General features: G+C 37.7%; 3 protein-coding genes across 3 annotated transcripts; 1 reads left to right on the forward strand and 2 right to left on the reverse strand.

The window, feature by feature from the left end:
- The first annotated feature begins 214 nt into the window (after positions 1–214).
- On the forward strand, positions 215–1,947 carry LOC113348348 (E3 ubiquitin-protein ligase Os04g0590900-like). Its single transcript, XM_026592072.1, has one exon. The coding sequence runs from the start codon at positions 521–523 to the stop codon at positions 1,619–1,621; it is 1,101 nt and encodes a 366-aa protein (XP_026447857.1). The 5' UTR covers positions 215–520; the 3' UTR covers positions 1,622–1,947.
- A 125-nt stretch (positions 1,948–2,072) lies between these two features.
- On the reverse strand, positions 2,073–4,801 carry LOC113348347 (pentatricopeptide repeat-containing protein At3g04750, mitochondrial-like). Its single transcript, XM_026592071.1, has one exon. It carries the CDS (start codon positions 4,744–4,746, stop codon positions 2,914–2,916), a length of 1,833 nt encoding a protein of 610 aa, XP_026447856.1. The 5' UTR covers positions 4,747–4,801; the 3' UTR covers positions 2,073–2,913.
- Positions 4,802–4,936: 135 nt separating this feature from the next.
- On the reverse strand, positions 4,937–6,560 carry LOC113348349 (protein OSB4, chloroplastic-like). The gene is made up of 5 exons (XM_026592073.1): positions 6,089–6,560; positions 5,858–5,996; positions 5,678–5,768; positions 5,476–5,582; positions 4,937–5,331 (listed from the first exon to the last, which is right to left on the reverse strand). Exons 1-5 carry the CDS (start codon positions 6,496–6,498, stop codon positions 5,146–5,148), a joined length of 933 nt encoding a protein of 310 aa, XP_026447858.1. The 5' UTR covers positions 6,499–6,560; the 3' UTR covers positions 4,937–5,145.
- Positions 6,561–27,792: the final 21,232 nt, after the last annotated feature.

Genomic DNA, 27,792 nt, shown 5'->3' on the forward strand with positions numbered 1-27,792 from the left:
TTTTCTCTCTTTTTGAAGCATAAAAATGAGCAGTTGCTAAAACACTATGGGTAGCAACAGCTTACCTACAGTAGCTTCAAAAATAATACAAGCATTTGATTACTTTGATGAAAACACAACCAATCTCTCTTTTTAGTCAACATCTACCATCTCTTTCAAGAAGAAAATAAAAATAAAGCAACAACAATAAAAGATAAAGTGATCATCAAACTAGGACAACAAAGAAAGAATAAAAAACAGTCACTCATTTCTATTACCACCATTCCCTTTGCTTTGCTTTCCATCTAAGCCCCCCCAACTTCCTTCTTTTACACCTCTCTCTCCTTTCTTCAAGAACCCCTCTGCTCTCATTTTTCTGCTACAATCATCATAAACCACAGAAAAGGATTCAAGTACTCTTTACCAAAAACAGGGTTCAGCTCTCACATCTTAATTTCAGGTACATCAAAAAATTTCCTCAATTAAATTTCTTCTCTAATTTATTTCATCCGATTTATGAAGGTGTGTAGCTAAGGAAAATATGGGTTCAGTTGGACCACCACAAGGTCTGGTACCTTATGAAAATGTTAGAGATTGTTCACAAGGATTTTGTAGTTTCAGTTGTCCTCAATGGTGTTACATAATATTCCCACCACCACCACCGTTCGGATTCTCCGACGACGATTCCTCCGGTACAAATTTCTCCCCGTTGGTCATCGCGATTATCGGTATACTAGCTAGTGCTTTCCTCATTGTTAGTTATTATACTATTATTTCTAAGTATTGTGGGAATTTGGGTTCATCTAGTTCAAGAACAAACAGTGACAACAACAATGAGTCGAATGAGAATAATCAAGAACTAGCTAATCAAGAACCGTGGCAGATTCCGAATACCGGGTTAGACGAGGCGTTAATTAAGACGATAACTGTTTGTAAGTACTCGAAAAGAGATGGGTTTATCGATGGAACGGATTGTTCTGTGTGTTTAAGTGAATTCCAGGAGAATGAGAGTTTGAGGCTTTTGCCGAAATGTAGTCATGCTTTTCATCTTTCGTGTATTGATACATGGCTTAAGTCGCACGCGAATTGCCCGTTATGTAGGGCGAACATTGTATGTACTAGTCCTGCACCACTGCCTTCAGTTCAAGATGATAGTTCGCAAGTATGCGAACAGGGAGGAGAATTGCAAAGGAGTAGTGGTAATGGTAATCGAAATGTTAGTTCTTCGGCGAGTGTTGTTGGAGACTCGGAGGAAAATAACAATGATGCAATCATTGAGATTAGAGATGAAGCAGGAGTTCAACAAATTAGAAGGTCAATATCAATGGGGGATATGTCTCGAGGAGATCGTCTTTCTATTGCAGACATCTTGTGTGATAATCAAGATGAGCATTGTCATCACGATCCTCATATTAGCGAAGAACATGGGGGATTTCAAGAGGGTGGTACTGAATCGTCGTCCTCGAGAAAACAAAATGTGGGTTCAACAGCTAACAAGCTAATTCACACTAGAAGCAAGGTTTTACATTGTGTTATGAGTCCGGTCACAATGAAACGTTCGACTTCTTCGGGTGGAAGATTCTTGTTTAGCACCAGACATGGAAGATCATCATCAAGGAATTTAGATACTCTCCCATTGTAAGATTTAAGAATAAGTTCATATATGCCTATTGATTAATATGGGGTTCAAGATAGAAAACAATACAGGTCATGGACAAGGTCTGAAAGACATTGCAAGAATTCTTGTTGCAAGTTTTTCAGTACAATTATTTATTGAATTTCACTCTCATAGAAAGAAAAATGGGATCCCATTCAAAACATAAACATGTGTTGGATTCTAATTTTCAGTCCTACATTTGAGAATTTTTTTTGGGGTGAATCTGTCAGCTTTGGTCATTGGATGCTGTTTTGATCAGGTTGTACTGCGTGAATATAAAACTGACTCAAGGAGACTAGATTCGCGGCCTACTTTACATTTTTTTTTCTCTCTTCGAACTTTATGCACACTGTTTTTCTCCCCAACTGCATATTATGCTTGCGCATCTCTTCATCCCCTTCCCTCCTGGGTACTGTAACTGGTCCCACTCCCAACCTAGTAGGTACAAAAATGGTTTGGAATCTAATAACCTAAAGGCTAAAGCATGATTTACGCTAAGAAATCGCACTTAATTTGTTACAAATGTCAAGAACTGATGCTGGAGCGTCATTAGAAATGTCATTGGCATTACATAATTTAAAAGCTAAGGTTAAAAAGCAAAGTAAAACTAGAATGATGGTAAACATATTGAAGAATTCGCTCCCACCAACTAAATCTGTGTCTCATATTTGGTGATGTATACTTTTCTAGGTCCCTCTAGAATCATCGATCAAAAAATGGGTCTCCCTTATTACAGCTTTTAAAGTGCCAGATATTAGCTAAAAGTGTAATGTTTCTAACAGCCAAAATGAATACAAATAAAACATATGAAAACCAGATACCTGCACACGGCCACATTTTCTTTGCTCCTCTTTGAACATCAATGTTTTCTCTATTGTTTTCTTATCTATATAAAGATGACCGTTGCAAATGCTCCTCTCTGTTGTTTTCTCTGAGAATCAGTCTTCCCTGCAACTCTCTCCATCTCTTTCCTCTAACAATTTCCCAGCCTCCTCATCCTCAGGTGGAGGCTTCTTCTGTTCTTCTTTCAACTTCAAAGCTTTCAATTTCACATCATCATAATAACAAACACCCAAAAATGCAACTCCATAACTAACCAAATTTATGGGTGTCATTGTATCTCTAATCACTGACCACGAAAATGCAATCAACAACCAATCCTTGACAACTCCAGCTACATTCATTGTAAGTGCAGAAGTTTTTCCCACGAGCAAAAACACGGCAAGATTTAAAGCAAAGGCACAAAAAGAATTCGTACTGAGAATGGCTCAAGCTAATCATATTTCTCGCCCACCTACCACCAGCTTACTGCAACCAGCTGTCTTTTTCAATCCTCGGTTTCCCATTATTTCTCTGATCCTGTTTGAATGATCCCAATTCCCATCAGCTGCGTACATATTGGACAACAGAACATAGCCACCCTCTTTCTCTGGCTCAAGCTTTAACAATTCCGTCGAAGCAGCTTCTGCCATCTCGACATTTCCATGAGCTTGACTAGCATTTAACATTGCTCCCCAAATGGACCTACTCGGCTTCATCGCCATATTGTCAATTACGCGTTTTGCCTCAAAAAGCTTACCTGCGCGTGCTAGAAGATCAATGAGACACCCGTAGTGCTCCACCCCTGGTTCAATACCATAGTTTTCCTTCATGGCGTTGAAAATCCGTAAACCATCATCCACCATCCCACTGTGACTGCAAGCTGTGAGAATGGCCACAAATGTCACCTGATTAGGTTTTAGATTTTCCTGCATTTTACAAAAATATTCCAAAGCTTGTTTCCCATAGCCATGAGACCCAAACCCTGCAATCATAGAAGTCCATAGAGTAACATCCTTTACAGTAATCATTTTGAAAACAGCAAGAGCTGCTTCAATGCCACCACACTTACAATACATGTCTACAAGTGCGGAACCCAGAAATGCATCTAATTTCATCTGCCTTCTAAATATCCAACCATGAACCCACCTCCCTTGACCTAGGGAATTTGCTTTCGCAGCAGAGCAGACCAAGCTAACAATTGTAAACTTGTCAGGTACAACTTTCTGGAAAACCATACCATTGAACATATCCATCACTGTTGGCAAGTTTCCTCTCTGTGCATATCCAGCTATAATGGAATTCCAGGATACAAGATCTCTAACAGGCATTTCATCAAAAAGACCATGGGCAACTTCCACTTCTCCAACCTTGACATACCCCGCAATTACCGTGTTCCATGATACAATATCCTTCTTCGAAGATGCATCAAAAACCCTGCGAGCAAGAAACAAATTCCCACATTTGACGTACATATCAAGAAGTGCATTACTTAGAACTAAACTGAAACCACAAACCGTCCTCCGCGAAATCCATGCATGAACTGACTTCCCCAAGTGTATATTTCTCAGTCTCCCACATGACATGAGGAGACTTACCATCGTGATATCGTCTGGACTGAGGTATGCGCTTACCATGTCATGGAACAGATCAAGCGCTTTTAGGCTACATGAGTTCCAAACATATCCAGCAATCATGATATTGAATGAAATAGTATCTAGTTGAGGCACCTGCTGAAAGACCTGATCTGCAAGAGCCATTTGTCCATGCTCGGAGTACATCTTGATGAGTGAATTAAGGAAATAACCACAGGATGATAACCCTGTCACGATGGCATGGCAATGGATTTGCTTACCTTCTGATAAATAATTTGAGCCTTTGATGAGGGAAATGAGAGTCTTTTCATCTGGAGATAAGTAAGATCGAAGCATTGAGTTGTATAAGGAAAATGATTGAGTTGGTGAGAATGATAAGGCAGAGATCATAGTGTTGTAAATGAAGAGATTCGGCCTTGGAGTATAGTGATCAAATAGGATTGTGGCGATATCCAAATTTTCTGGATGCGAGACTGCTGAGAACAGAAGAAGCCTACTCATGGGAAACGTCTCTGTAACCAGGTGGATCCTTATCATTTGAGCCAAGATCTGTTTAAAGTGATTTCTAGTTCTGCATTGCTCAAGCAGAACAAGGGTTGGATGGCTGAGAGTGAGGGACACAGTTGGATCCCAGCTGCTTTTGCTGGGAGGCGATACAGATGTGAAGAGGTGCCAGCCATATCTGCAACGAAACATGGATAAATTCCCAAAAGCTGCACCAAAGCACCACCTATTGTAATTTCAATCTCTCTCTATTCTTTTGAGTGATGAAAGCCTCAAAATTAAGCAGCCAGGTCAAGTATATCTAAATAGAAACAAATCTTTGCTCAATACTTCAAAGTAACGGGTTCAGTAATCCATAAATGCACTGACAACACATCTTCCAGATAAAAATTATGATATATTAGAGAAAATCCGAGAACATTAAAGGTGTAACTGAACAGAAGCAGAGTTTTACGTGAGCTAGATAAATATTGAACAATTTAGAACATGAATGCAGATACACTAAACCACCCTAAAGATCTTTTTTTCTAAAAAGCTGGCGATGGGCTGATGAGCCGATTCTTAACATACAAGAATTTGTTAAAGCAACAACTAGAAAAGTGTCAACTCGTCACTGGACATATATCTAACACTGTTATCTTCGTTAGTACGATGTGAGGCCATTGTGGTGTCCAGTATTGCCAATTGAGACTTTACCCATGGTGGGTTGTACTTAGCGTCAACCCATAATGCTTCTCCAGTATGCTTATGTTTGAAGTCTGGATGCTTGGGAGTCCTCTGCAAATAGAGGGCAAGCTCTAATTATCAAGCTAAAAGCTAAATGCTGGTATGTGGTCCTCATAATCAGAATAACAATAAAACCCATGAATACATTTCCATATATCTTGCTCTAGTAGCTTAAGTGCTAGATCGACATGTTACCTTGTTTTTCCTGTTATCCCACCAGTCAACAGGGTTTGCAAAGAAGGCTTGCCAAAGCTCTTGTGTTGAAGTCCCACTCTTACCAGCATAATTTCCACCCTGTCCAGCTGCAAAACCACAGAGTACAAAATAAACAGAACGTCCATCTGAAATCTAACACCACCCAACTCAAATTACATAGAACCCGAAGTTTAAATTAAACCTGTTATCACAGGACTTGGTTCTCGCTCATAAGACGAAGAATTTCCTGGAGTGACGATTTTCTCAACAAAATTCAACTCTCGAACAACCACCTATAATTTCAAAGACAAGCAATAAAACTCAAAACCCATTTTCATAAACACAAATTTCAAAAAAGTAATCAAATCAATCAACAACAAACCTTATAGTAAGTCTGTTTACTTCCATCATCTTTATCAACAGTATTTGATACAATATTTCCAGTAACATATAACCGCTGCCCTTTCTCTACATGTTGATTTGCAATATGTGCTAATTCATTCCAGAATGTCAAATTAAACCTGCAAACAACACAACTTCAGCTTATTAAAAACTTTCCAAAACCCTAAACCCCAAAAATCGAAATCAAGAGAGTGGATAGATAAGATTTTACCAGGTAGTTTCAGTGGGAGATCTCCTGACAGCAAGACTAGTCCAAGCAAGAACTTTACCAGAATCAAGGTACTTGATTTGAACCGGATTACCAACGTTACCAATAAGATGAACAGTGTTTGCAAGTTCTTTACTCCATGGGATTTCAGTAGGTTTAGGATACTGTGTTTGATTATCTTGGTTAAATGAAGAAGAAATGGGAGGAGGGTTTTTGTAAAACCCTAACCTTCTGTTGATTTTTGTTTCAGTTTTTGATAGAGTGAGGCGAAGTGAAGAGGAGAAAGGATTTGGGGGAAATTGAAATGAAGAAGAACTAGAGGATATTAGATGATGATGATGGGGATTAAGATTCAAACTAGGGTTTTGAGAAGATGAAGAACGTATGAGGCTATTTGTTCGAATTGACGCCATATCTCTCGGTCTCTGGACTCCTATTTCTATCCCCGAATCTTTCTTATTAACCGAACGGGGTCAGATTATATGATATTTTGAAGTGCGGAAGATTGGCTAGCTACGGGCATGAGGGTTAGGTATTCGACCATTTGAATCACCATTTGAAGGTCACCTTCCACGTGGATGGTCAAATCATTTTTTTATTGTGGGAAAAGAATTTATCATAAGCTGACACAAACTATGAATCACTTTGAATTTAAAACTAAGGGATTACATTGAAACTCAAACTAATTATTACATCCAGAATTTAAAAGTAAGAAATAAATCAGCTTAGTGACATTATTGATATCATTATCTAAGTATCATGATCATCAAATCTGCTAAGTGACCGACTGAATAACAGCTAGTTAATAGCTAATCTCATGTGACCACTGAAGTGGCAGAAATTGATGATTAGTCGTCCAACCACGACATTAAATTAAAGAAAAAGAAAAATATATTCAGTTTATTTACTCGAGAAATTTTGATTTTTTTTTCCTTTAAATTTCCAGTGAATTGGCTAACTACAAAGAAGGTTTCGTAAAAATCTTGTGAAAATCTTGATCTATGTAGAAAATCTAGTCTAAATCAGAGTATGTAACAGACACAAAAAACTTAGTGTTCCAAAATTGTATTTCAATCTTCAATTACAGATCGAAGATTGTTTTTAACTAAATAAATCAAGGGTTAGGAAAAGTATGCCCTAGATTGTATTTCAATCATCAGTCATCGAAAAGTGTTTGAATAAATCAAGGATTAGGAAGTATGCCCTAGATTGCCTTTCAATCATCAAACATTAAAAAGTGTTAGGACAAATCAAGGGTTAGGAAAATTGTTCCCTTTTTCGTGCAAATCCGATAAGTTTTAAGTAATATCATAATCTTAATAGTATTGAATATGAAGAAAAAAAATGATAGAACGAGTATAGAAAGAACAAAAGGAAACAAAAAGGCGTCTCCAAATGCCGTATAATCATGAATTTCATAATCCAACATGCAAGAATTTTTTTAAAAGCATGAAAATAGTGATATTGTTAAAATAATATACTGGTTGTAGAAATGAAGAAAGGTGGTTTAATGCACACATGAGAGGAATCTTGGAAATGAACACGTCGAGGATGAATCTTACAAATACTGCTCTGGCAAGATGAATTTGATGAATTTCAAGCACAAAAAGCAAAACAACGTCCAATAGGAGTTAACTCTGATTGTGATAATGAGGAGAAATGTTATTTGACCAGTTTAATAACAACTGATTTCCTGTGGTATCTGATATGAAAGAAAGAGTTAGCTTTTTTATATTGTCCATGTCATCATAAAGTTAAGTTAAACAATTTTCATTCTAATACCTCCCTATTCGATGACTTCGGAGGAAGAACGTCAGTTCCCCATCATAGTTCTATTACTACGAGTATCATTAGTGTTATCATCATTTCCCCTTCGTAGTTCTATTACTACAGGTATCATTAGTGTTATCATAACCATGTTGGGATCCGCTAGTGTTGGATTAAGGGTTTAAGTTTTTTTTATAAAGAAGAATAAGGAGACTATTGAGAAACATTTGAATAGTATTGTATGGTGATTCCTTTGGTACTTGATATCCCTTCAAAAATCAAGGTTATATCGGTTCAGCTTTCTGAAAATGTCGAAACAGACTTCGTGCTTGAAACTCGTATTTCTTATTCTTTGTCATTCCTCTTGAGTTTTTAGCTTTTGCAGTTTAAATATCGATAAATTAGTTATAACAACGAATAAAACATTTTAAAAATCAATTAAACAATTTGTAATGTTACTTACCAAATCGACTTCACTATCACCGTTTCGCTTTTCAACGAGTCATTTTGCATCATCAAATCTGCCCAACTGTTCATGTCTTTCCTGATTGTATTAAAACAACCTGAAAACCAAACAACATCATAAAAAAACCTTCTGATCATGTTCGCACAAGGCCCTTCAAAACCCAAGTTTGGCTCTACACATGAGACACTACATAGAGTCATAGACCCCAAAGTCTTGATTCATTCAGGGCCGACAAGCCATACTTTTTGAGATCCATAAAGAAAAATGTAGCGTCTGAGATTTTTAAGCCTGCTCATATATTTTTTTTGCAGGTGCCCATATAACTCTATTCAAAGCCTTCATTTATTTATTTCTCGCTTATGAACCATGCAATTTTCCTTGATGTTCTACTTGTTCAAATTAGAGCATTCATTTCTCTTCAATTTCATAAGCTCTTATTTCTTCATTTCTATGCAACTTTCGGAAGCTTAAGAAGCTTATGAACTCTGTTGTGGATGTAAATTTATCTTTAAACAAACCTTTAGGTTCATATTTTAGTTCAGATACAATGATGCCGAACAAGAGGAAAAGTGTGATGATCGATGAAGAGCACAAAATAGATGATTTTTCTCCTTCATATCTTCCTGGGGATTTAGTGAAAATATTCTTGTTAGAGCACTGCTCGGTCGAACTCGCAAGCGTTGCTATCTCAAGCTTGTTTGTCAAGTTTAGTTTCCAAAACTATAAGTCTTGATTTCTAGTCTACTTATAGCTAAGTCTCAGATTAGGAGAGAAAGTGTAGTTGAGCTTTAGACTTCACGGTGTTCCGATTGAAGACGAAGAACTATTAAGGGTAGCTTGTGGAACTTCATCAAAAAAAGGTATGTGGAGACTTGAACTCATATATCACTCCAAAGTCTATCTACTCTATCTCTTATTTTAGAAAAAAGTCGTATAGCTATATAGACTTCATTTATACACATTTGATATTTCGAGATGAGTTTAACTTGCTTACATATTTCTCGAAATATGTGTTGGTAAGCTTTCACTTTAACCAAGTTCATCTTATATTCTTGAAGAAAGTCAAAAGACGATCATGTGAAAATCGCCTGGTAACATCTTACATGATTTGTGTGAGACAATCATTTTATGTAGACTCGGAATATTTCGTATTGATCATTCGATCACTTGAAAATTTCTTTGAAACTAATAGTTTATGTAAGGAAGTTATTCCTGTCTTCTAAGAATGTTTCTATGATTGAACTGAGAGTTTAGAACAAATAACCATGATTGGATATAACACAGTATGCGTACTTGTATGCTAACTGTTGCAAGTTATTCCAAGTCCGGGAACCATAGTATGCATACCCGTTTGCGTACTGGTTGGTTTAATGGAAGTTCGAAAACTTAGTATGCATACCCGTACGCATACTGGCGTAAGCTCAAAGTTCCAGGATTTAACTGAGTTTGGAAGGTATGCGTACTTGTTCGCATACTGGCGAACCCAAACTTAGTCCGGACACTTAGGTATGCGTACCCATTCGCATACTAGAGTTGGTTATGTTCTAACATCGGTTTTCTCATGAACTAATACATTTATATAATAAGGAATGCAATCTTTTGCAAATCGTGGCTATAATGTTCATGAATTGTTTCGAGTGAATCAAAATCGATTTTGCTTCAATTGTGTCTTATATACTTCTATGAGAATATAAACAATGGAAAAACTCTAGAACTAGTTTCATTTAAGTCATTTGAACTAGTTGTGATTCAGACGAACAAAGTTGATATAAAGTGTTCATATGGCTAACTTCGGTTAACTATTGTTGAGCCAACAAGGTGTACACGTTTAGGTATGATTACTCATATCTAAATGAAATCACTTTTCATTTGTGTGTAACAAGCTACGTTCAATCTAACGGTTGAAAGATATTAGCTTGAGTCTAATCAGATTTTTATCTAACGGTGAATATGAATGCTTTGTTACCAAGGTAACATTGATTGCAAACCCTGATTTGAAGACTACATAAAGGAGAACTCTAGAAACTGGGAAACCTAATTCCCACACCTCTTGTGTGATACTAGTTGCGACTAGAATCAATTCTCCTTTAACATAGGTTTTTCTAAAACCATTATAGGTTAACGATTTGAAGACCTCATTGGGATTGTGAAGCCGGGTCCAACTATTTTCTATGTAGTTGTGTGTTCTGGTCTTTCTGTTTTATATCGTGTTGAGTACTATCTTCTCTAAGATTTTCTCGAGATTTAATCTCCGATAGGAAAGATAAAAAGTAGTCACAAACATCTTTGTCTCATCGTTTGTGATTCCACAATATCTTGTTTCGCTACCATAGGATTAAGATTATTGTGAGGTGATTGATATTACTAGGTTGTTCTTCGGGAATATAAGTCTGGTGTATCAATTGGTTCCGGTTCACCTTAATTTATCAAAAGACGGAACAAAACTTATAGGTATTTCTGTGGGTGACAGATTTATCTATTCAATAGACTTTTCTGTGTGAGATAGATTGGTTTATTAAGTCTTCGACTTTGGGTCGTAGCAACTCTTAGTTGTAGGTGAGATCAACTAAGGGAATCAAGTGTGTAGAGTCCTGTTGGGATTCAGAGGTGTAAGGAACGCGAATGTACCTTGATCAGTGTGAGATTGGTTAGGGCTCAACCACATTCCAGTCCGAAGTTAACTTGGAGTAGGATAGTGTCTGTAGCGGCTTAATACAGTGTGGTGTTCAAATATGGACTAGGTCCCGGAGTTTTTCTGCATTTGCGGTTTCCTCGTTAACAAAATTTCTGGTGTCTATGTTATTTCTTTTCCGCATTATATTTTCTATATAATTGAAATATCACAGGTTGTGCGTAGCTCAATCAATTAGATAATCCAACCTTTGGTTGTTGATATAAATTGATTAACACTTGAACATTAGTGTTTGGTACTGTTCAAGTTGTTTCACATAATAATCAGGCTCGCTGATTTCTATCTGTTTGATTCGCTGATTACGTTGTGAAACAAAGATACAACTCTTGGATATATTTCCATTGATTGAGTCTGACTATCTAGTTGATTCTCTTGGAATTATATTGGAGTTTGTCCATACAGATTTCCTAAATGAAATACTGGGTGAGGTTGTTAAACCCCCGCTTTTTCAGTTCTCACCAGATTATCAGCCTTATAGTAAGTCTGAAGGCAAATAGGATGGGCAAAGGCTCAAATTTTAGCATTTTCCATCATGTCTCAAGTGAACTAGGTGGAATCAACTTCGGTCGATCGCCCAAGAGAAGGTCGAGGCTTGTTTATGCTTGAGACGACCATCGCCTCATATTGAGCCAATAACGACTAGTTTATCCAACAACTCTTATCTATTTCCCTATAAATTCAACCATTTTGAACTCTAAAATCACACCTTTTAAACCTATTTTTTTATTATTTCATTTTCAATCTAGAACTTTTAAACTTTAATCAGAAGAAGAAGAAAACCTGAAAAAATAATTGCTTTATCATAGTCACAAAATACTTTGACTGAAAATGCTCCATCACCAAAAATTCACAGTCTAAAGTATAATATGGATGAAGATAATGTTATGCATAGATTTATGTAGCATTTCGGCCTGAACCTATCAATAGTGTTCAATAAATAATTTAATGCGCTTAGGAGGAATATTTTTAAACAATTTAGTCAGGTAACTAGGAATATAAAAAACTGTGTGAAGAAATCCAACTGGAAGTCTCATCTACAAATACAAATACATGAGCTTATCACTCCTCTTGAAAAAGATAGGGTATAACAACTACACCCAATATTTTGTTCGACAATCTGTATGGAATAAACTCCAATATAATTCCGAGAGCACCAACTTAAAAGTGATACTCAATCAAGAAATATATAAAAGAGTTTTATCTCTTTCTCAATACAATCAGGAAATCGAACAGATAGAAATCTGTGAGCATGATTGATATGAGAATAACTTAGACGGTACCAGAGACTAATGTCCAAGTGTCAATCTAGTTTTATCAAACTAGCAAGGTCGGATTTATAAATGTGATTGAACTACACACAACCTGTGATATTTCAATTATATAAACAAATATAATGCGGAAAAGAAATAACACAGACGCCAGAAATTTTGTTAATGAGGAAATCGCAAATGCAGAAAAACCCCGGGGACCTAGTCCAGCTTTGAACACCACACTGTATTAAGCCGCTACAGACTCTAGCCTACTATAAGTTATCTTCAGACCGGAATGTAGTTGATCCCTATCCAAGTCTCACACCGATTAAGGTACAATCACGTTCCTTACGCCTCTTGAATCCCAGCAGAATTTTGCGCACGTGATTCCCTTAGCTGATCTCATGCACAACTAAGAGTTGCTACGACCCAAAGTCGAAGACTTAGAAACAAATCTGTCTCCCACAGATAAGTCTATTCTGGTTGTTGTTTCCGTCTTTAGATAAATCAAGGTGAACAGGAAACTCAACTAATACCCAAGACTTATACTCCCGAGGAGAAGCCTAGAAATATTAGTCACCTCACAATAACCCAAATGATTAACAGAAAAAGTTATTGTGGAATCACAAGAGTCTGAGACGAAGAACTATTGTGATTACTTTATATATCTTACCTATCATAGATGATTCTCGACTAAATCTTAGAGAAGATAAAACTCAATATGATAGAACAAGTAAGATCAGAATATGCAACTACAAAGAAAATAGTTGGATCTAGCTTCACGAATCCAAAATGAACTCTTCAATTCGTTAACCTAATAATGGTTTTGGAAAATTTAGGTTAAAGGAGAACCGACTCTAGTTTGCAACTAGGACACATGAAAGTGTCGGAATTAGGTTTTCTAGATGCTAGAGTTCTCACTTATATAATCTTTCAAATCAGTGTTGCTTACAATCAAAGCTAATATAGCTTAATAACAAAGCAATTGATATTCACTGTTGGATGAACTCTTGATTTAAGATTTAAGCTAAGTCTGCTTAGAAAGTAAGCAATCAATCTCCATCGTTAGATGGTATTTTCTTGATACACACAAATGAAATATACTTATATTTAGATATGGATGAACCATTCCCAATTATGTATACCTTGCTGGCTCAATAGTAGTTAACCGAAGTTAGCCATATTAACACTTTTAGTTTAGCCGTATTCATCTAACACTTCTAGATCAAATATGATGATCAATCAATCATGATAGATGATCAAATGAATCTAAATGAACCATCTCATAGAGTTGTGCATGTTCAAGAGAGTTGTTCAAATGTTCAAGAGAGTTGTTCAAATGTTCATCATCTCATAGAAATATATATATGAACCATTTGAAACAAAATCGGTTTGGTTTGTTATTGTACAAAGTACTTATACAAGACCAATTCATGAACATAATGCCACGATTTGTAAAACTAGTTCACATACCTTATTACATTAAAGTTCCAGGGACTTTAGTTCGCAAACGAACCTGAGTTCATGAGTATGAAAACCCATACTTGCCGATTTTAGAATCTGACCACTGTATTTGCAAACTGAGTACGCGAACAACAATTCCGGATTTTGGCTTTGTCCATCCATTCGCAAACAGGGTACGCGAACAACAGTATTGGACTTGGCCTTGTCTAGCCGTTCGGAAACGGGGTATGCGAACAACAATTCCAGACCTTTTCACAGGTAAACCAGTTCGCAAACAATAGTTTCGGACCTGAACTAGACTTGCACAATTAGCATACAAAGTATACAACCTGTATTATATCCAGACATGGTAGTCTTTTTAAAGCTCTTATTTAATCATTGAAACATCCTTGGGAGACAAAAATGGTAATCTTACACATACCACTAGCTTTAAGTATTTTTCAAGTGATTAATCGATCAATACGAAACTTCCCAAGTTGACATCAAATGATTGTCTCACACAAATCATATAAGATGTTCAAGATAATTTTCATATGATCATCTTTGAATTAATATTTAGTTTCCAACCAATAAATTGTTTCCAGCTAAACTCGTCAATTACACGATGAACTTAGCTAAAGTTAAAAGCTTCCAACACGTATTTCGTGAAATATATACACGAGATAAACTCGGCTCGAAATATCAAATGTGTATAATGTAAAAGTATATATAGCTATACGACTTAGTCTCATTAGAAGATAGAATAAAATAGACTTCTGAGTGATAGATAAGTTTTAGTCTCTATATATCTTTTATTGATGAAGTTCCTCCAAGCTCTTCAGTATATCTTCTTCTTCAATTGGTGAATGTCGTGAAGTCTAAATCTCAACTACACACTAATATCCTAATCTGAGACATAGCTATAAGTAGACTAGAAATTAAGTATATAGGTTTGATCAACTAAACTTGACAAACAAGCTTGAGATAGCAACGCTTGCGAGTTCGACCGAGCGCTGCTATAATAATCTCCTCTTTTGTCAATTTTAGTGACAAAACTATCAATACATATGGATTACAAAATAAATAAACTTTGTAGCTTCTGATCCATCATGCTTGATTTCCTTGGCTCTTAAACTTCCTTGAATTCTTCGTTACTTCAAGTTCTCCATCGATTCTGAACGTGTTCAACTCAGCATCATTGTTGTTGAAGATCCGTAGCCATATCAATATGAAAACGAAATTTCTCAAATATTTTTATTCAATATCATAGTATTATTATATAGATACAAAGTCCAATTGCATCATAACTTTGAAATAATATTATGGTGATATGTATCACTCCCCCTTAGTCAATACTTCCATCTTATAATGAAAACCACTCCCCCTTATATAATGATCTGTAAAGTATATGTATGTAGTGTGAACTAGCAAATAATTCTCCCCCTTTTTGTCAATATAAATTGGCAAAGGTAAGAAAACTATGGGATCATAATGAATTCTCAAAAGATAATTCATGACTAAAAGAGAACATGTCAACTTTGTTCGATGATTTCACATAGTCGAAACTTAATGTATTCACCAAGGAGTTTATTAAGATACAAGTTAACTCCTACAGAATTCCATAACCGCTCTCCCCACAAATATATGGCAATTAAGCACAAGTTCAACTTAAGAAATCTCCCCCGTTTGATGTCATTCCCAAGAGAACAACATAAGCGACCTTACTTTTACGAGAAAATAAGGATTTCTTTGGAAAATTAACAAATCACATGGATTTGTATCCACTAAACTCGAATAGATTAATCAAAAAAATATCTTATTGATTAATTTAGCCGGAAATCACTCAACATAAGAAATCTTACGGAGTAAATACAGTACTTTCACTTAATAGTGGATCATGGAAAGATTAATACCGCGGAATTTTCTCAACAAGTTCCTTCCTTATTTTATCAATATTTGCATAAAGACATAATAGACTTTTTTGAGCATATATGAGATAAGCACAGTTCACGAACGTAATCACATATATATCTCATAAGACATTTGCAATATATAAAACCAATAAGATTAAATACTGCAAGATCATGTTCCAAATAACTTAGAATTTACATAAATAAATCTAAAAATATTGCAAGATGAAAATCGTTAGAAATAGTTATGTGTAATCACAATAATTCATATATCAAACCCTAGTTATCCTTTTTAAACACAAGAATAAATTCTCATAAGAAGTTTCCTAGACATTAAGATTCTTAAGAAATTCTTTATCGTCAACATACATTTGAACATAAGGTTCATGAATAAAGGAGTCAATTCCAACAAACCTTCTTGACTGCTGCCGAACCAGGGCCTTCTGAGTTTCAAGAGATCTTAGTACAATGACTTTCATCTGCTGAACCTCCATCCTAGTTTGTTTTAATTCTTCAAAAACAACCAAAAACTTTTGAAGATTTGAGTTGTTAGTTCTTGGTTTCTTCATATTCTTCCTTTTTGTCTTCAAAGTTGTAGAAGAATGAAATTTCTCTTTTTCCTTCATGTTTAAAGATTTGACAATCATATTAACATATTTTCCATCAGAAGAGATGACGCTTGGAGTCTCCATAAATTTGAAATATGAGTTTGTGAAAGGAATCACAAATAAAATAGCTCCACAAGCAACCTTTTGATGAAAAGAGTTTCAGAAAGGAAAAAGACTGCAGAGTTACGGAACCTATATACAGAGTAAGTAGGGTTCACATACAATCAACACAGATAACCCTAAAAGGAATAGAAATGTTGACTTTAACCTTTTTATACAAATACGGTGAAATATTTTCAATACCATTACTTGAAGAATAGAAGAAGAAGAAGAAAAGTGAATAGAAAAGATGGAAATTCAAGTAATAATATTCAAGCCACAAACTAAAATAGTTTCTGACCTTATAGCCCAATTGTGCACAATTCTTCGAAATATGGGCACATGAGGCAAGATGCACTTTCAACACAGCTAGACGGTGTTGGGGCGAATAGTAATCTATCCACCAGAAGGTTCCTGCGCGACATTATCAACATCCTTCTTCATAGGTCGTTTAGACCTAGTTCTTTTCTGTAGTGATCTAATCTTTTCCTTAGAACTCAACTTCTTAGGAGAGGATTTAAATTTACATACCTTGGATGGATTTGATTTCAGAACAAGTTTGAGCTTGTTTGCTAACCGACTAGCTCTTCGTTGCATTTTGTTGACATACCTTACTTTATATTTGTACTTGAAGCAATTAGAGAGTTCATGACCTTTAATAGTACAGTAAGGACATGTCAGGGTTTGATGATAGTTCATGCATCATGGTTGAACAAGCTGCTAGACACAACGATGTACCTGAAACATAAGAGGTAGAGTTTTCATTAGACAAAGAAAAATTGATTTCATCCTCCAATGCGGTCGATGATGTATCTCCTGGGAAAATGTCAAGGTTGATGTGCGTATTGCTGCAATTATCAAAATTGATATTTTCTCTAAGGAGCGCCACACTTGATTTTTCATCCTCTGTCGAATCATAGTGATCAGATGTTTCATCAAGAGTTGCAGCAAGACCTTTGTTACCAGTGTATTTTCTACGATTTGGACACTCATTAGAAAAATGACCAAAACCTTTACACTTGAAGTATTGTGGCATATCCTCATCATCAATATTGACAGTATCCCTGTTTTTAGGAGGAACAAGATCGTGAGGCTTGACTGATGATCTAAGTTTGTCTGTAGTGAAACATTTACTTCTCTTCAAAAGAAGATCTCTAAACTGTCTTGAGATTAGTGAAACTGAGTTGTCAAGATCTTCATATGATGATTCAGTATCAATATGATCATTCACCAAGTTGCCAACACTTTTACTTTTATCAAGTAGACTTGTGTTCTTTTGTGCTTTGAATGCAATATCCTTTCCATATTTGGATAAATGTTCGTGATCAAAAATCTTTAACTTTCCAACAAGAGTATTCCTGGAAAGTGTTTCAAGGTTATTTCCCTCAACGATGGCATGTTTCTTAGAATCGTATCTAGCTGGTAGAGATCTGAGAATTTTCATCACAATGTCCTTTTCAGTAATAGTGTTACCCAACGCAAAAGATGCATAACAATTTCAGACAATTTGTGACTAAACTCATCAAATGTATCTTCATCAGCCATACGAAGGTTTTCCCAATCATAATTTAGGTTTTGAAGTCTAGCTTCCTTCTCAGAGGTATTCCCTTCTATTTTGATGTAAAAACTGACTCTGCGGATTTTGGTAAATTTGGGCGTGTTGATGAAAAACCAATTCAAACCCTAAACAAATGTACTGCACATGAGTACTTTTGAGTTATAGAGATCAATCTGTAAGACTCTGGCCTAAACTAAGAAATGGCCGTTCCAGATTCAATTCGGTCACAAGATGAAGGAGAAGGGTTGATCTTAGGGAGGGAAGCGAAGAAGGTGTTTGAGATCAGAATGTTGAATTATGAAAGGTGTGGCTGTTTTTTGACTTGTATCAGAAAAATGGTTTCTGGATACTTATGTTGATAACACCTCTTGGCCATCTAAAATTAGATCTAAGTCACTCGATTCGGCTGGCGAAGATGGATGATCGTGATCGATTTGCGGCAGCAAGATGTTGCCGCAAACACCAATTAGGGTTTCAAAGCAGCCGTGTCCACCCTAGTTCAATCGAAAGATTTGGTGTGCCATTGACTTCCCATGAGAAAGTCGATTGGTCGGGGATAATATTGGGCCAATAGTGAACTCATTGGCACCTCCTTGATTGTTTGGAACGCGATCTAAGTCGTCCAACTAGGTTGGCAAAGTTGGACGGATATGATGGATTGCGACACTAATATATTGCCGCAACCCAAAATTAAGGTTTTGAAATAGTGTGTTTGTCCTAGTTCGGGCAAACGATTTAACGCCGTATAGGCTTGTCACGGGCAGGTCGATCGACCAAAGGGGAAGTTAGGCCGCCAACGAACATGCCAGAACTTCCTTAATCGCTTGTGGGAAAATCCAAGCCGTCCAACTAGGCTAGCGAAGTTGGACGTTTTTGATGTTTCTGAGACCATTTTGGCCGGTCTAACTCGTTTGAGCTCTCTTCTTCGACAGTGCGATCACCCATGTTTGGGCTAATCGTTCGAAGCATTGCGGATGTATTAGATGGGATCCGCTCGGCCGGGATTCTAGTGGGCCCTGGTGTAAGGGGAAAAGAACCTACAAACTAGCCTGCAAGTATACAGAGTTGTTGTAGATAGGTGGAGTAAGAAAGGGTTTGTCCACAGGGACTTGGAGGATTTGCTGAAGTTCTCTTTGGGGAGTTTCTAAGGTTATCTGAGTTCAAGGGAGGGTACTAAGGCTTTTGATTCCACTACTTGACCCTAGGCTAAGGAAATTGTGATGCAATGTATGTCATGTTCTTTCATGAAAGATTACAATGAAGAAAAGAGTAACTAACCTAGCTAAATGACCCCTAGCATCAGCTGTCTTTCAACAGCACAACTGATCACAAGTATTTAGCTCAACTAGCTAACTGAGCTTAAGGAAATCTCTCTAATGGATTAAATTCTTACAACTGACCTAGCTGCACTCCTAGCATCAGCTGTCTTCTAACAGCACAGCTGATCACAAGTGAAGTAACTCAAGTGGCATTTCATTAATCCTAAGGCAGTTAAATCATTCCAAGACAATACATATACATTTACTATCCTAGCATATGATCAAGAGATTCCTCTAAGCCCTAGCAAAAGAATTAGAACATGGACATGGTTATAATCATGATATTAACACATATACACATGCTCCACATTATAACAGTATACTTCACAATCAATTTTTATGCATCACAAATATTCCACATGAACTGAAAATGTAACTGATATATGAAGTAAAATGAAAACTAAAACATGTGTTCACTGGCTAGCCCAGAGATGTCCACAGTTACAACCCAACAATACATATTTATACCCACAGACCCAAATTCCCAAAACTACAAAATTAGGGTTCTTCCCCAAAAATCAGTTGAATTAGGGTTACCTAATTTTTTTGAAATTGATCCTTGAAATCGTCGACCCATGCCTTGTAATTGCTCCCTGACCTCTTCTCATGCGCCAATTGCAACTCTAGGTTACCTAATTCATCAGTTTTTCACGCCTAGGGTTTCAGACAAAGAAGCGTGAAAAAGTGAGAAAATAGGGAACTAGAGGGCTAGGGGGGATATGGGTTTTGGTTGTTGGGCGATAGGGTGATGATGGTGGCGGAACTAGGGTGGCTGTGGCAGGGAGAAGGTGGTGGCGACAGTTGCAGGGAGAGGTGGTTTTGCAGCAGGGTAAGGTGGAGGAGATGGGTTCGATAGAATGGGAGAAGGGTCTGTTTGTTTGGGGTGTAGGTGCTCGGTCGCTAGGGTGTGAGGCGGGTCCATCAAGAGATGATGTTTCGTGAGATGGGCCGTGGGATGTGAAGCTGGTAGGTGGATCGGATGGTTCCTCCTGATGAGGTTGGTAGAGACCGTCAGATTTTTTGATACAACGAAGTTAACGGTTCTAGATGGGGTTAGGTGTTGTAGTGTAAGGCGGAGATATCAAACGTTGATGAACAGCAAGGGAGCGACCGTTGGATTCAACTACCATCTAATCTGAAGGCTTGGAATTTCAGCGCTGTGGTGCTTGGCAGAGACTTCAGATTTTGATGCTCTACGAAGGAGCGACCGTCGGATGCTTCTGAGAACTGATCTGATGGCTGAGAACGGAGGCGTTTTTGTGTGTAGAAAATGAGGTTGTGCGCACCATTCTTCGCGGCTTCCTTGCGTAATTTCTCCCGGCTTTTCACTACTTTTCTGCTCTTTTCGCTCCGCGACTCATCCGAACTTTATTTATTACCTAAAAATGCAAAATTAATAAAAATATTTATTCTTGAAAACAATGAAAATACAGAATATGGGATAAAATGTAGAATTATGCACAAAAGATGAGTTAAATGCCCAACAAAAAGGATAAATATATACAATATTTGGCACTCATCAAATACCCCCAAACCTGAATTTTACTTGTCCTCAAGTAAAACAAAACTAAGGAAATCCTAACTATACCACTGTCGCTGGTCTCTCGAATGCATTTAGCGTATGCACTAAGCCTTTTAAACCACTAAGTGTCCCTAGTGGACGAGTTGAAGTCTCGTGAAGGTTTGCTTAGAACGTACCTACAAAGTTCTAGGTCAAAATATAAGCTCAGATTCCATCAAATGTGACATGTGCAAAACAGTTTAAGCTCACAGCAAAATGGAGATGTCAATCTAGCTATCGAAGGCACAATCCTAGCACTGATAACAAAAAAGACATGTGATAAGAGTGTAAAGTGTATCTACACATGTGTAAAGAAAGATCTGAAGTTATGACTACTAATCACCAAGAGATAGTTTCTCAGGCTAAGAACTGAGGTCGAAATCTAGCTAGCTGTCCGGACTTTACGAGAATTGTGAATGAGTTGGAGGTATTTCACAATTTCTCGCGTTGTACATCAATGGCATACACCCTCCTTGCTTATTACAACGAAACAACAAAGATGACTATTTACATGACTCTTATTTACATTGACTATTCTTTTTATTTTTGGAACAAGAGATGATGGAATTGATAAATACTTGATTTTTTTTTTTGGTATTTTCTGATATTTTTTTTTTTTCTGAATAATACATCGTTTTTTTTTTTTTTTTTTCACATGAAACACTTTTGATACATAACAAAAGAAACAAAAGATTACATGACACTTTGCAAGAGGTAGCCCTTTTTGATGCACCCAGTTAAATTCGATGGTTGTCTTTCTTAATGTAACCTCCACCTTCTATCCCAACCAACCAAAGAACAAGCTAGTCCAGTTTCGTTCAGTATTCTAAAGTGATTGGCAATCGTAACTTCCTATCCAACACCTTGAAGATCGAGGCCATACATGTATTGGTAGATCGTGCGCGTGCAAATTTCTTATCACGATGTGAATTGTGCTAGAATCAGGGTGCCTAAATATCTAGACTAAGACTCCTAATAAAAATACAATTTGCACAAGAGTCAGCATTTCAAGGTAAATGAGCTCCATTTTTATGATTTTTTTTCAATTTTTTAATTTTTTTTGGAATTTTTCAATTTTTTCAAAAAAAAAAGAAGGAGTTCGTTTTCAATTATAGCATATTATCATGGTATCTACTCTATACCCCCAAACCTAAACTAAACATTGTCCTCAATGTTTCAAAACATGGAAAGAATTAAAAACAATATATGAAGAGGAACATGCTGAGTAGAGTAAAAGGAGAGAGAATACCCGATTGTACGGTGGTAGCTCGATTAAAACTCCGTTATTTCAAGGCAAAAATCCATCATATTAGTAGTCACAATGGATGAGCACAAATATATACAAAAGGAAATTTAACTAACACATTATCTACAAGAAAATTTGGTTTTTAATGGGATTGGACTTTTTGGAAAATTTGGTTTTGTTGGGAACATTTGGTTTTGATGGGAAAACGAAAAATTTTGGTTTTTAGGGAAAGATTTGGAAAACTTTTTTGGTTATTTAGGGAAAGAGTGGACCAGTTTAGTCCACATAGACTGGGTCCTCCAGGTTGGTTGTTTCAATGTCGGGTGGAAATGGCTCAAGGAATGGCTTTAATCTCTGCCCGTTGACTTTGAAAACGTTCTTGTTGGAGACATCCTCCAGCTCTACAGCTCCATGAGGAAAAACTGTGCGTACTAGGTACGGACCCTTCCATCTGGAACGCAGTTTTCCTGGAAAAAGATGTAATCGGGAGTCATACAGCAAGACTTTCTGACCAGGAGTGAAGGATTTGCGTAGAATACGCTTGTCATGAAATATCTTCATCTTTTGCTTGTACAGCTTGGCACTGTCATAAGCCTCATTTCTCAATTCATCCAACTCGTTGAGTTGAAGTTTCCGTTGAATTCCAGCTTCGTCCAGAGAGAAGTTCAGCTCTTTGATTGCCCAGTAGGCACGATGTTCTAATTCCACAGGTAGATGGCACGGCTTTCCATACACTAGACGATAGGGGGACATGCCAATTGGTGTCTTATAAGCTGTTCTATAGGCCCACAAAGCATCATTCAATCTCAATGACCAATCTTTCCTGGACGGGTTGACCGTCTTCTCCAGAATGTGCTTAATTTCCCTATTAGACACTTCCACTTGTCCACTAGTCTGAGGGTGGTACGGAGTAGCAACCTTGTGAGTTATGCCATACTTGCGTACTAAAGACTCAAAGTACTTGTTACGAAAATGTGAACCGCCGTCACTGATGATAGCTCTAGGGGTACCAAAACGTGAAAATATGTTCTCCTTTAGAAATGAAAGTACCACCTTGTGGTCATTTGTTCTGGTTGCTATGGCTTCTACCCACTTAGAAACGTAATCAACTGCGACTAGGATGTACAACTTGCTGTCAGACATGGGAAATGGACCCATGAAGTCTATCCCCCAAACATCAAAAATCTCCACAATCAAAATGGGGTTCAATGGCATCATGTTTCTCCTTGAAATGCTTCCTAGCTTTTGACAGCGTTCACACGCAACACAATAATCATGGCAATCCTTGAACAATGATGGCCAATAGAATCCACACTGCAAGATCTTTGCAGCGGTTTTCTTGGCACTGAAATGGCCTCCACATGCTTGGTCATGACAGAAAGATATCACATCTTTCTGTTCCATGTCGGGTACACATCTCCTAATGATTTGGTCTCGGCAGTACTTAAACAAATATGGGTCGTCCCAAAGGAAATGTTTAACTTCAGCCAAGAACTTGGAGCGGTCTTGTCTCGACCAATGTGAGGGCATTCTACCTGTAGCAAGGTAGTTAACAATGTCGGCAAACCAAGGAAGGTTTGTCACAGACATCAGTTGTTCATCAGGGAATGATTCTCTAATCAGCTCAGATTCATCAATAGACTCACTAGTTAATCGGGACAAGTGATCAGCAACCACATTCTCACAACCTTTCTTATCACGGATTTCGATGTCGAATTCCTGTAATAAGAGTATCCATCGAATAAGGCGAGCTTAGCATCCTTCTTAGAAAGAAGATACTTCAAAGCCGCATGGTCAGTGTATATGATGATCTTAGATCCTATCAAGTAAGATCTAAACTTGTCTAATGCAAATACCACGGCAAGTAACTCCTTCTCGGTAGTCGAATAGTTGAGTTGAGCATCATTAAGAGTTTTACTAGCATAGTATATCACATATGGTAGTCTATCAACACGCTGTCCTAAAACAGCGCCAACGGCGTAATCAGAGGCATCACACATGAGTTCGAACGGTAGTTCCCAGTCGGGTGGTTGGACAATAGGAGCGGTGGTGAGATGGGAGAGTCTTGAGTTCTTCCCATGCCTTCACACAGCAGCATCGAAGTTAAAGACAACATCTTTGGCAAGTAGGTTACACAAAGGCTTGAGATTTGGCTAAAGTTTTTGATGAATCGCCATAGAACCCAGCGTGACCTAAAAATGATCGAATCCCCTTCACAGAGTGGGGTTGAGGTAATGTTGAATGGTCGACTTTAGCTTTATCTACTTCAATTCCTTTTTCCGATACGATGTGTCCTAGAACTATGCCGGAGTTCACCATGAAGTGGCACTTTTCCCAGTTTAAAATCAGATTCTTTTGCTTACATCTTGATAGCACAAGGACTAGATGGTCCAAACATTCGTCAAAAGAAGAGCCAAACACAGAGAAATCATCCATAAAGATCTCGAGAAAACTATCTATCATGTCTGAAAAAATGCTCATCATGCAACGCTGGAAAGTAGCAGGTGCATTACACAGCCCGAAGGGCATACGTCTAAAAGCAAATGTCCCAAATGGACACGTGAATGTAGTTTTTTCCTGATCTTCCGGTGCAATGTGAATTTGGTTATAACCGGAAAAGCCATCTAGAAAACAGTAGTGACTGTGTCCAGACACACGTTCTAGCATTTGGTCTATGAAGGGAAGGGGGAAGTGATCTTTTCTTGTTACTGTGTTCAACTTCCTGTAGTCGATACATACTCGCCATCCTGTGGTTGTACGTGAAGGGACTAACTCGTTCTTTTCGTTCCGAACTACAGTAATGCCTGACTTCTTAGGCACAACTTGAATGGGACTAACCCATTTACTATCTGAAATCGGATATATGATACCCGCATCAAGTAGCTTCAAGATCTCACTCTTAACAACGTCTCTCATGTTAGGATTAAGTCTCCTTTGCATTTCCCTAGATGGTTTGGCATTCTCTTCAGATTAATGTGATGCATGCAAATGGTGGGGCTTATCCCTTTGAGATCTGAGATGGTCCATCCTAAGGCTTCTTTCTGCTCCTCAAGTACTCCTAAAAGCTTGTTTTCCTGTTCTATGTTTAATCGTGAAGAAATGATAACAGGTAAAGTATCAGAAGGACCTAGAAATGCATACTTCAAAGTATCAGGTAATGGTTTCAATTCCTGTTTAGCCTTAGGAGACTCATCCGAAGATATAACAGACTTCTCAGAAAGTGGGAGTTGTTCCACTGTAGTCTGCCATTTAGTGATGTCCATTTGAGGTACAGATTCGAGCAAAGATTGGACTTCACCAATGTATTCATCATCATACAACTCCAAGTTAACATCTTCCAAACATGCTTGCCAGGGATCTTTTGACATAATGCCAGTCAATGAATCTTGTATCAAACTCTCAATCATATTGACCTCATGTACATCCTCATCATCAAGATTCACATGTTGTTGACTAACATTAAACACATTCAGCTCGACAGTCATGTTCCCAAAAGACAGCTTCAACACTCCATTACGACAATTGATGATCGCATTAGATGTCGCCAAGAAAGGACGTCCTAAAATGACAGGAATGTGACTATCCGGGTTTTGTACAGGTTGAGTGTCTAAGACAATAAAGTCTACAGGAAAGTAGAACTTATCAACCTTAATTAAGACATCCTCAACTACACCTCGAGGGACTTTGACGGATCGGTCCGCCAATTGGAGAGTTATGGGTGTTGGCTTCAATTCTCCAAGACCTAACTGCGCATAAACAGAATATGGCAGGAGGTTCACACTTGCACCTAGATCTAATAAAGCTTTACTGACCATGTGGTTTCCTATAGTGCAAGAAATTGTTGGACAACCTGGGTCCCTAAACTTAGGTGGAGTTTTGTTCAGAATGATGGAACTCACCTGTTCAGCTAAGAAAGCACGTTTGTGCACATTAATCTTGCGCTTTTGAGTGCACAAGTCTTTGAGGAATTTGGCATATGCAGGGATTTGCTTAATTGCCTCAAGAAAAGGAATGTTGATGTTGACTCTTTTGAACAGTTCTAACATCTCATTGTAGTGGGTGCTTATCTGTTGGCGAACTAACCTCTGAGGATATGGAGCAACATCAACATTAGGAGTTAGAGGGGTATTCACAACAGTGGGATTGTCGGCTTTGCTAATGTACTCAGGTTCCTTTTCTAAGTTGGAGGTGTTCTTTGGTGGTGTAGGCAATGATATGCTTGGCTCAGACTCATTTGATTGTGGTATGCCTACATTGTTCTCAACAATCTTACCACTTCGGAGAGTGGTGATGGAATGGGCTTGATCGGGTGAGGTTTCATTGCAAGATGATGTTCCTGCTTGAAATATCCTCTTTGGATTTTGTTGGGGCTGGCTAGGAAGTTTACCCTTTTCTCTTGTATTCAGTGCATCGCAAATTTGACCCATCTGTAGTTCTAGAGCGGAGACTCGTTGATCAGTGCTTTCTCATTCTTCATCAGATGTTGGGTCAATTGATTGATACTCTCTTCAATGCTAGACATTTCTTGTCAGCAGTGTATTGAGGGTACGACTGCTGTTGAGGATTTTTAGGGTATTGATAGCCTTGATTGTTTTGATAGCTTTGAGTGGGTTGAGATGGTCCTCCTTGGATGGGTCCTTTAGACCATGAAAAATTGGGGTGGTTCCTCCATCCTGGGTTGTAGGTCTGAGAATAAGGGTTATGCTCTTGTTTTTGAAACATAGCATGTGCCTGTTCTAGCCTAGATTCTTGGAATGCATGCATTTCCGGACAATCACTGACCTGATGGTCAGAACCGTTACATATATCACAGATAGCCATTTCGACATGTTCACAGAAAGCAGTGGTAGAAGGTTTTACGTTTTTCTGAAGTTCTAATGCTTCTATTCTTCTTGCTAGTGCTGCCATTTTTGCATTTTCCTCAAATTTAGACTCAATTCTATGGACCTTATCTACAGGTGTAGTCTTTCTAGGTTCACGAATGGACTCCCATTGTTGAGTTTTTTCAGCAACTTCAATTAGGAAAGCCCAAGAGTCATCAGCACTTTTATCTGTGAAGAGTCCATTGCACATAGACTCTACAATTGTTCGGGTGGAGACATCTAAACCTTCATACAAAATTTGCACAAGTCTCCATTTCTCAAAACCATGATGGGGACACTTAAGCAATAATTCATTGAATCTCTCAAGATATCTAGCTAAGGTTTCACCTTCTAATTGTACAAAGCTGTTCAGATTTTGACGAATTGTCGCAGTCTTGTGATTAGGGAAGAACTTTTTGAAAAACTCTTTCGTGAGGTTGTCCCATGTCCTAATTGACTGTGGATGTAAGGCATACAGCCATGACTTGGCCTTTTCCTTCAAAGAAAAAGGGAATAGTCTCAATTTTAGGGTTTCGTCAGACATCTGAGTGAAACGTATAGTTCCACAAATCTCCTCAAATTCTCTCACGTGATGGTAAGGGTTTTCATTTTCAATTCCTCTAAACACGGGAAGCATTTGTATTGTGCTCGATTTTAGCTCATAATGACCAGTAGCTTCTGGTAAAACAATGCACGAGGGTTGGCTTGTCCTTGTGGGGTACATGTAATCCTTGAGGCTACGGGGTTCTTCCATTATCTCAGGTTGGTCCGGTGTGTTTTCCTCAGAGGATGTGGGTATGTCAATTGGGTCTATTGGATTGACTCTAATTAGTCGGTTTGATTGGTCTCTAAAGGTCACAACCATATCCTAATAAGATCATTGATCGATGAACTAACATCTAACAGGCCCACAGTCAATGAAAAAC

The sequence above is a fragment of the Papaver somniferum genome, chromosome 2 (assembly GCF_003573695.1).
Source record: "Papaver somniferum cultivar HN1 chromosome 2, ASM357369v1, whole genome shotgun sequence".
In the NCBI taxonomy this organism is placed as follows: domain Eukaryota; kingdom Viridiplantae; phylum Streptophyta; class Magnoliopsida; order Ranunculales; family Papaveraceae; genus Papaver; species Papaver somniferum.